Source organism: Penaeus japonicus, unplaced genomic scaffold, assembly GCF_977035675.1.
Source record: "Penaeus japonicus unplaced genomic scaffold, GWHDUDI00000001_assembly GWHDUDI00000038, whole genome shotgun sequence".
NCBI lineage: Eukaryota > Metazoa > Arthropoda > Malacostraca > Decapoda > Penaeidae > Penaeus > Penaeus japonicus.
The window spans coordinates 3,143,142-3,153,141 of record NW_028234440.1 but is presented as its reverse complement, the minus strand read 5'-3'; the positions used below and the strand labels follow the sequence as shown (position 1 = coordinate 3,153,141).

The 10,000-nt window shown below is 36.0% G+C and overlaps 2 protein-coding genes across 2 annotated transcripts in view; one reads left to right on the top strand and one right to left on the bottom strand.

Annotated features, from left to right (window-relative positions):
• LOC122262202 (uncharacterized) overlaps positions 1 to 3,417 on the top strand; it is a 4,692-nt gene extending 1,275 nt beyond the window's left edge. Inside the window, exons 2-6 of the mRNA XM_043030157.2 lie at positions 1 to 141; positions 379 to 496; positions 685 to 761; positions 1,273 to 1,419; positions 1,598 to 3,417. The exon at positions 1 to 141 is cut by the window's left edge and continues 104 nt beyond it. Of these exons, the coding sequence (XP_042886091.2) occupies positions 1 to 141; positions 379 to 496; positions 685 to 761; positions 1,273 to 1,419; positions 1,598 to 1,850 (736 nt within the window). The 3' untranslated portion in view covers positions 1,851 to 3,417. The remainder of the gene's footprint in view (positions 142 to 378; positions 497 to 684; positions 762 to 1,272; positions 1,420 to 1,597) is intronic.
• The window catches only part of LOC122262201 (neurochondrin homolog), a 25,551-nt gene continuing 18,964 nt past the window's right edge, over positions 3,414 to 10,000 (bottom strand). The window contains exons 4-9 of the mRNA XM_086532891.1: positions 9,108 to 9,165; positions 8,288 to 8,317; positions 7,465 to 7,648; positions 6,891 to 7,007; positions 6,176 to 6,312; positions 3,414 to 5,857 (exon numbers count right to left, since the gene is read on the bottom strand). Of these exons, the coding sequence (XP_086389017.1) occupies positions 5,630 to 5,857; positions 6,176 to 6,312; positions 6,891 to 7,007; positions 7,465 to 7,648; positions 8,288 to 8,317; positions 9,108 to 9,165 (754 nt within the window). The 3' untranslated portion in view covers positions 3,414 to 5,629. The remainder of the gene's footprint in view (positions 5,858 to 6,175; positions 6,313 to 6,890; positions 7,008 to 7,464; positions 7,649 to 8,287; positions 8,318 to 9,107; positions 9,166 to 10,000) is intronic.

The window sequence follows — 10,000 nt, the reverse complement described above, 5'->3', positions numbered from 1 at the left end:
GCCAAGCTCCTGCATAGCACCTGACGGGACCAAAGTGCACGTGTTTAAGGGCAAGGAGCACGGCAGTGTCTCTCACGGGGGGAGTCACTCCTCCATGTGTGCAAGGCTGCCAGGGATCTGCCAAATGATGCAACAATACAGGTGAGTTTATGTTATGAAGTTATAAACAGTTATAAAAGCATACATTTAGATTTACTTTTGGGAATAGATATTGTTTGTTTCGTAACCTTTTTTCCCCATACTTCTTCATTCCATTGTCTAAAACTGTAATTGATGTCAGAAAAGCTATCGCACGCCCTTCTTTTAAGACAAGAAGGGACTAAAGTTGTAAAAAAAACAACCCGTATACGCGATTTAAGCACTTGTTTTCCGACACAGAGCACGTGGAATTTTGGACGATGGATGGGACGTAATGTCAACGCTGAGAAACAACTTCAACCACTTGTATACCCTCCTGACGGGCCAGTTCTCCACAGCTCCTTTCCAGCCACTCGATGTAAGTTTAATGTGCCAACCTTTTATCGTTTTTACTTGGTATTGCTGCTATGGTTTATTTTCATGATTAAGACCGTGACTTTATGTACTAACTAATACCTACCAACAACGTAGTTCAAAGGCATACTCAGTATTCGGCATGGATATTCCAAAAAGCGAAGGAATGACCTTTTGATACTTTCCTTACAGCCGCAAGTCCTCGGTACATCGATGCCGCGTCACCATCACAATGCAGACGATCGAATTATCGACTGTCGCGACAACCAGTACGTAGAGCAATGTTGCAAATTATTTATTTTACGGGCTGTCAGATGAGTAATGTTTATAATTTCTTATAGGTGTATGGGCGTATGTGCGAACAGGTATGTGGATGTGTGTGTGTGTGTGTGTGTGTGTTGGTGTTGTGTATGCATCTGCAAATGTATATATTCTCTAACTTTGTCTAAATAAAAATGTGTAAAACTGATTCAGATTTATATCTTGATAATCTTTATATTCAGGTACTTAATATCTCTTTCAGTCTAAATGTGTAAAACTGATTCAGATATATATCTTGATAATCTTTATATTCAGGTATTTAATATCTCTTTCAGTCCTGTTATTAAGGTGTTGTATTTCTAGGATAATAGTTCAAATTGTCACATTTCAACCTGTCATATACAATCTTTTTTTTGTCCATTTGATTCGGTGTCTGACTCTAACCCAGAAAAAATGTAGACGTCTGACTTAATTGCCTTTGAAATACACCTTACGATTTTTTTTTTCTTTTTTTAACAGATGTGGAGATTACAGCGTACCCGTTTGTGAAGGTATAGAGGACGTTGCCTTCCCTGTTGTGGGCTGGTCAGCTATCAACAACCATTCAGTCGTCATTTTGCAAGAGTTTCCCGTTCTTCTTCAGCCCGTTTTCTTCAGGAAATGCAAGTATGTGTATATACTATATATACTGAATTTCGCATTAAATGTAATGGCCCATACTAAGACAGTTATAGGAATTTCGAAATGGGGAAATAAATGTAACTTTCCTCATATATGCAATCAGAATACCGACTTTACCCAATTTTAAGTACATACATATTCTTGATACAACACTATTCCGTAGGAGTTCACAGTCTCAAGTGGTCCACGGAAGGTGCATCCAAGAGTACCTGCCAGTGAAGTTCTTTGTGAAGCCTACATACCCTGGAGGCTCAATTGCTCAGGACTTCGTGATGGTTGAATCGGGTTGTCAAGTGGCAGTGGACTTCAACCACAGGCAGTGGAAAGGCCTCCCTGCAGACGGTGATTCGCAACCGAAGATAGAAAGAAAAGATGTAGTGGAAAGGTCGCGACAAAGTGATCGTCAGCTGTTCTAGGAAATGGACTAAATGCTAAATGATTCATTTAGTAATTGGGACAATAAGGTTTATGTTTTTAATTTAAATCTTAAAATGTGCATTATCCATATTTGATCTCTTAAAAAAGACAAACGCCTATCTAAATCCGATTGCGGTAAACAGAAACAGTAATAATTTCATGTCAATATTCAGATTCTTTTCAAGAAGAGACGTGTATCTTAATAAGCAGAATATATCAATAAGAAGTGTATAAATAAGCAGAAACACTGAGTAATGCTCGCAGTGTAACGAAGATTGGTTACTAACAAGCACAAAAGATCGTTCAAACGCCATGTTGGTAGATTATGTCAGCTGATTATATGACAGATTAATTATTCATTTATTTTTATTACCATTATTTTTATTACTATTATTACTCTCATCATTATTATTGTTATCATTATTATTATTATTATCATTTTTACTTTTTTTTTTGTTCTATTTTTTACGTCATTCCGACAGGCGAAAATTGTAAGTTTTCCGTTTTTTTACGTCATTCCAGTAGTTTTCCGGGTTTCGGATTTTTAAAATTAAGTATCTATACCTGTACACCAGTCTCAAAACATCATGTTAAACTGAATACTCTATTAGTAAATAATAGGTTTGATAAAGGCTGTACTAGTCATTGAAGAATTTCCTTGTATAAAAAAGTGAACTCGTAAGATAAATTAATCAAACTGTTATTTAATAATATATGCATATTTCGTCTATGTATTATGTTGCAGACTCTATTTGATCTCTTTGTGCAGTCTTAGCTATGGCAACATAATGTTTGCATTGATAGCAGAGTAACCATATTATTATTATCATTATTGTTATCACTGTTATCTTTATTGTTATTATCATCATTACGATTATTATCATTATGATTATCCTTTTTATTGTTTTTGTTACTTATGATTATTGTTGTTACTGTTATTACACTTATTATTATAGCTCCTATTTTCACCATTGTTACTGCCAGTACCAATAATCTTATTTACTTTATTGTAATTGTATCATAATTTCATGATCGTTATTACTGTTATCATTTCTTATATCATTATTGGTATTATTGTTAGTAGTAGTAGCATTGTTATTACTAGCACTTGTTAAATTGTAATTAGTATCATTAGTAGCAATATTATCATAGTATTATCACCAATCAAAATTATCACTAAGTATCATTATTATATTCTACATCGTTGCAACTGCCAATGCAAAGCGAAACCCAAAATTAAAACAGGAAAAATATTAAACTTTTTGATAAGATTAGATAATACAATAAAGTGTCTTTGAAAAAAATCTTTATCTAATTTGATAAGCACCTGTTATTTGCGTTGAAAATAGCACATCACTCACTGTCTCTCAGTCATGTATATATATATTTTTTTTTCTTTTTTTACTACTTTAGATTAAAGTTTCTTTTTGCACAGCGATTTGTCTCTCGTTTCAAGAAAAAGTGACATAAAACCGTTTTGGTATAAGAATAATGACACTATTTTCCAGGAAAACCTCATATTCCTTGCCCTTTTCATGTGTAAAAACAATAAAACGACTAAATTCATCAAATCTTTTATTATCTTTACATGAGTATTTTCACACTAAAAATAACACATTTATATTTACACTCTACACTCCAAGTTAACCCTACTAAAGCACGGTGAATCAACAGGTGACTAAATGACTAAGTCACTCTAGCACGCAAGGTGGGAAGTGGCCATAGTAATCTCTATAGTAAAAGCACTTGGCTGGAGCCTCACTGAGTTCCTAATACCACTAACTGACACAAGTTGATGTATGTCTTCCAGTCCACAGCACACTAATAATCCCTGACCGGTGCCATCACCCACCTAACTGCTAACCTCATTCTGTGTCCGTAAAGCTCAACGGTTCTTGCTGGACAAAATGTGCAAGAGTCAAGGGCCTTTACGAGCACTTCCTTCCCGCCAATCAACCGGAATCATTTTAAATTTCGTGGTTGATAATCATTAGGTGTTTTGCCTACTTATACACTCATCAAGTAGATTTTTTTAGATTATGTATTAAGATAAATAGCACCATTCTCTTAATCATCACTTATCAAGAATTATCAAAAAATAATTAGTACTTTATATATATATTTTTTTAAATCTCCAATTAGCTTCTCTATTCCGAATTATTTTTTTCTTATTTCGGCGATGAATGTTCTTCAAAATGTTCCTTTTCTTGCTTTTGATTATTGGTTCCGAAGGAATAAAGATCTATTTGGTTTCTTCTCTTCCTTTCTTTCTTGTTCTCTCTCTTCTCTCTCTCCCAACCAATAACTCTTCCTTCTGAATAAATGGTATCAACCTCGCCATTACCACACTGACCCAATGGCTGTAGAGGGTAGATAAAGTGAAATGATAAACACGGTGAGAAGTGCAACGGCTGAAAGCCAAGTTGGCGGGAAAGAAAACATGGAAAGACGCGACAAAGGTCCTGCTGAATAGATGGCTATTTCTGTTGCAGTTGAAATGAATAATAATGATGAATAATAGAAAAAAAGCATTGAGACAAGAATAACGAGAAGTGTGAAGGAAGTTTAGTATTTTAGTATTTGCCCCTTTGGAGATTTATGAAGGCACTTTTATATAACTGATTCGCTGGACATAATCAGTTTGCATAGGGGATTTCTATCATTTCGTAGGCATAAAGTATGGATTATATATATATATATATATATATATATATATATATATATATATATATATATATATATATATATATATATATATATATATATATATTGTTTATAAACACTAATAGTTGTCAAACAATATAAAATCAAATAAAATACTGGCAACAGCTAGGATTTTCTCTCAAAAAATTGAATAATTCTCTAAAAAAAATGGATCACTTACACGGTACAGAAAATGTATAACCAGGAGAGGAAATAGCTGCCTGATCCCTACGGAATTAAAGGTGGATGGAGTGACGGTTTCTGGTCCGACCTTGTATACGGTAATATTTAAAGAATGTTAAGATATTGTATGTAGACGGAAGATCTAAAGGAGGGATTCTCTCAATAGCTAAACTAATTTTGGACATAACACCTCCATGTAGGCCTATGGCTTTAAACTTTTACATCACAAGAAATGCGCTTTGTAATACGGCTTAAAATATTGGTGCCACGAGAATAATCAACAAGCTAACAATACACGCAAATAGACCTTCAATCTTAGTGTTAATAAAAAGAAAAAGAAAAAACAGGAGAGGAAGAACCTCAGAGTAAGTTACCGAAACGCTTCAAAACTTAAAATAGGAAATAAAGTTGCTGTTTTTCGCTGAGTCTAGTATTTTAAAATAACATTACCCGTTATAATGTGAACTCCATGTGCTTAGGAGCTTTCATTTGATTTCCAAACCTTCCTTTTGTCTTTCAGTGGCTATTTTACAGAAGACGGTTGAAAGACAATTTGCTGTGAAACGTTTATGCTCGTAATTTTGTTTTTTACTTGGATTAAAAAAAGTTATGTGTGTATGTGTATGTGTATGTGTATGTGTATGTGTGTTGTGTGTTGTGTGTGTGTGTATGTATGCGCGCGCGCGTGTATGCGTCTGCTGCGAAAATGTGCAAAAATATTCTTTAGTGCTATATGCGCCCTATATATCGCAGCGATCCCTCTAACCGTGTGGCCAGGAATATCCACCAATCATAACCACTCCTCAAACACCATCTCGAATCCCAAAACACTGGCTATCGTCATGGAAATATGAAAAAAAAAGAAAAAAAAAAACGATTGCATCTAATAAGATCAAGCACGTGCATGTGTTTGATCCTCAGTCCGAAGGATCGTGGTAAGGTTAGGCAGGATGTCGAGCAGCTGAGTCACATTGGTTATGGTGTAGGCTGGCTGGACTTCCTTCGGCGCGTCCTTGTCCTTGGTGTTGATCCAAACCGTGGCTGCCAGGCCGGCGTTCAGGCCTCCCAGGATGTCTGTTTCTAACTTGTCGCCGACCATGATGCATTCGGATGGCCTCACCTGGAAAGAGGAATCATAGTGGAGGGGAAGAGGAGGAGGATGTGATGATGGTGGTGGGGATGGTGATGGTGGTGGGGATGGTGATGATGGTGGAGGTGGTGGTGGTGATGATGATGATGATGGTGGTGATGAGGATAATGATGATGATGATGATCATGATGATGATGATGGTGGTGATGATGAGGATGGCGACAGTTATGGTGATGCTTAGGATGATGATACTAATGATAATAACAAAAGCATTTCTTCAGATTAGTTCCGTTTTTTTCCAAGTCAACATGAGTAGCTTAGCTAAATTCCTCTTTTATAATTAATTACCTGTAGTTCTCCACACGCTAGATAATAAATATCCTTATTTGGCTTCTCAACCTCCAGGTCTCCACTGACAATAATGGAGTCAAAGTACTTTTTGCATCCAATTTCATTTATCTTTTCCCATTGAGCAACAGACGGGCCTGGAAAAGAAAAAAAAATGTTTTTCTTATTGGTTCTCTTGTTGTGGATTTGGTTGGACATTATTTTCGAGTGCATTGTTTATGATTTGTGTTTGTGTGTGTGTGTGTGTATGCGTGTGTGTGTGTGTGTGTGTGTGTGTGTGTGTGTGTGTGTGTGTGTGTGTGTGTGTGTGTGTGTGTGTGTGTGTGTGTGTGTGTGTGTGTGTGTATGCGTGTGCGTGCGTGTGTGTGTGTGTGTGTGTGTGTGTGTGTGTGTGTGTGTGTGTGTGTGTGTGTGTGTGTGTGTGTGTGTGTGTGTGTGTGTGTGTGTGTGTGTGTGTGTGCGTGAGTGAGTGAGTGAGTGAGTGAGTGAGTGAGTGTGTGTGTGTGTGTGTGTGTGTGTGTGTGTGTGTGTGTGTGTGTGTGTGTGTGTGTGCGCGTGCGTGTGCGTGCGTCTGTTTGTTTATCTACAGAAAATGCATCACAAAACCTGAGCTTTTAAAATATAAAATAAAGGCAATAACAAGGTAGAACACAAAAAAGTGTTTAATGCCAGGTACTGTAAATCACCATTGCTTAAAAGACGCCGTAACACTCACCATTAGTGATCAATCCAAGATTAAAGTCAGTCGCCAGCTCATCTAGCATACTGGTTACAACCGGTTTCAGGGACAGCTGATTTAGTCTCTCCGACTTCCATAATGAATAAAGTTCATCTAGAAGTAAATGGGAAATAGTTTAATGTTAAATTAGGGAATTAATGGTATAGTGATAGTGGTGGTTATGATGAAGGTGATGATACTCGTAATAGTAATGATAATAATAATGTTAATAGTACTAATGATCACACACTGTCTCATGTAATGAAACTATCATCTTTATAAAAATTATAAGTTCAAGTTAAAGAGATGTGGCATGTTATATTAAGATTAAATTAAATGTTTGTTTGTGTCCAGCAAAAAGGTAACCAGCATTGTTTATGACCTCGATGGAAAAGAAACCATACTATGCTGTGCTCTTCCGTTGCTTCCTTATAATTGCCATTATAAACAGTATTACTATCATTATCTTTACTATCTTCATCACTATGTTATCGGTGGTAGTAATAGTAGTACCAGTTGTATCATCATCCTTATTTTCACCATCAGTAGTACCATCAACTGACTACAATACCTAAAATTTCATGATGCGCCTCTGGTAAAACCCGCGCCCAGATATCTTGTCGCCACTTATCAAGGCCAGCCTCATCTGTTGAGTAATCGGGGGCTGGAGCTTCTCGAAACTTCTGAAGAAACGCCTTGGTTATTTCTTGGCTTTCTTCTGTTGATAAGCCTCGGTTCTGAAGCCATGATGCTACCTATGGATAGATAGCAGATTAGCAGTTAGTAACATCCCTTGTGGAATTTTATAGGTTAGGTTATCTTGATTTGATTCTGACAGTCTGGGTAATTGTTAATTTTTGCGGGATATATATATATATATATATATATATATATATATATATATATATATATATATATATTTTTTTTTTTTTTTTTTTTTTTTTTTTTTAATCAAAAGCATCTTTGTTACTAAACTGTTAGGGAAGATAAGCTAGAAGCTCCAACTTTTCAAGATATTCTCTCTCTCTCTCTCCCTCTCTCTCGCTTTTAATTAATTAGTTTTAAGCACTTTCGCTACACCTATTCAGTTGGAGCTTTACCCTATTTAGTTACAAAGCAATTAGTTAAACAGATAGCGACGGTAACTGAAACTAGCGGGAAAAAATGTAAGATTTCCTCAGAAATACTAAATTACATCAAAATGTCTCCCATATAAACTAATCTCCCAGAAAAAAAGACCCGAGTTTTCAAAGAAAACCCAAAACATGAAAACATGGTTGAGAGATAAAACGGCAAAAGGGAAGCACAGCATAAAAGGCATATTAGGAAAGAGTTTTGTACTGGGATAAACAAGGCATGTACCAGGGGTCGCTTGGCCGCTGTTTTGCTTGTACTATCTGACCAGCAGGACCTTCACGCTCTACCTGGGGAGAGAAAACCAATGGGATATGTTCCAGTCACTCATGGTCGAGAAAGGTTATTGCAGGTTAAAGTTTACACTTAACTGATAATGCCTAATGGTAATGTGCATCACCACTACACGTCATTTATGATCAATAGCCACTGTTTATTATTTATGGCGGCAGTCATGACTAGTTACTGTTATGCACTAATTTGCTAATAGATACATATCTAAACTTTCATATATGCTTGAATGTTCACACACGCGCGAACACAATTGCATATTAATGTTAATCTCTCTCTCTCTTATATATATATATATATATATATATATATATATATATATATATATATATATATATATATAGATAGATAGATAGATAGATATATTCTTTTATCAATCTCCCTTTCCGACAGTTAAATAAGATTAAGGTTGAGATCCAAACATAATTCCTTTGTCACAGTAATAATCGAAAATATCAACATGTTTCACAGCAGCAATAATGCGGAAAAAAGAGAATTAAGCTTAACGCTAAAACACCAAATATTATATGACATATTTTGTCCCTAGATATAAAGTATTTCTAATTGCTTACGATCGAGTCCTAAAGAAAAAGGCTGGGTTACCTTTCAGTTTTTACTTTTAGGTATATATGCATATATATATATATATATATATATATATATATATATATATATATATATATATATATAATTTCTTTTTACTACCACCCAGAAAGTGTGAGACTTTCCACATTTCCACCTAAATGAGTAAAAAGCAACACGCGAATCCGGGGTAACATGAATTTATACCAAAGTTATTGAGAAGTGACCACAAAAGGTCTGAAATTGAGCAATTTTCTGATATCCTCTATGAAAGGGGGCGGTCGAAATTTAGTATGTCTTGGTGGAATCGACTTGTATATGCTCCGGAAGTTCCGAAGTACTAAAGCAAAGCTGTCGCAAACTGCTTGTTTTCTTTCAAAGTAATTCCTGGAGTAATACTAGCATATCCAATTTACAGCTTTTTCTTTGGCTAAGATGATGTTCTGTTTTACTTTCAGAATTTATTTATATATTTTTTACAATTCTGTGTCATGGTTTAATGCAACTGGCCATAAAAGGAAATTATTGGATATGTGTATGAGGGGATTCCCCCCGCCCCCTTTCTCTTAAAAAATACACAAACAAACGCCTGGCTTCCAGTACCCAGCCTTGCAGGGCGTGAAGAATGCCCAGCTCTACAGTCCATCCTGACGCCAGCGTGAGAACAAACAGCCCCAACAGTAATCTTCATTAATCTTCTGCTCCAGATAGATAGGCCATATTTTACTGCCCGAAACTCTAATGCTCAGGAAAAGCCACACTCTTCGTGGACCCTGACCCTACAGCTCTTCAGCCCATTTCTAACACCATGCACGCATTATTTCTGTCCGTATTATCTACACTTTCTAACCCCCTTCCCCCCCATTGTTTCTGCCCTTCTGATTTGCGGGACACTACTCTTCACGGAACAAAGGTTCTGGTCCCGATGGAAACCTTTCTTAGACTCACGAAGGAATTCACAGAACTTCACTCTAGTTCCATTTGCCCCAAATAAAGGCGACTCCTAACTCCTCAGTCATCCCCTTGTTACTTTACCTATTATTATCTTTAAGGTAATTTAAAAGAATACATGATAAAACATAGGACCTGGTCAGTTTGAC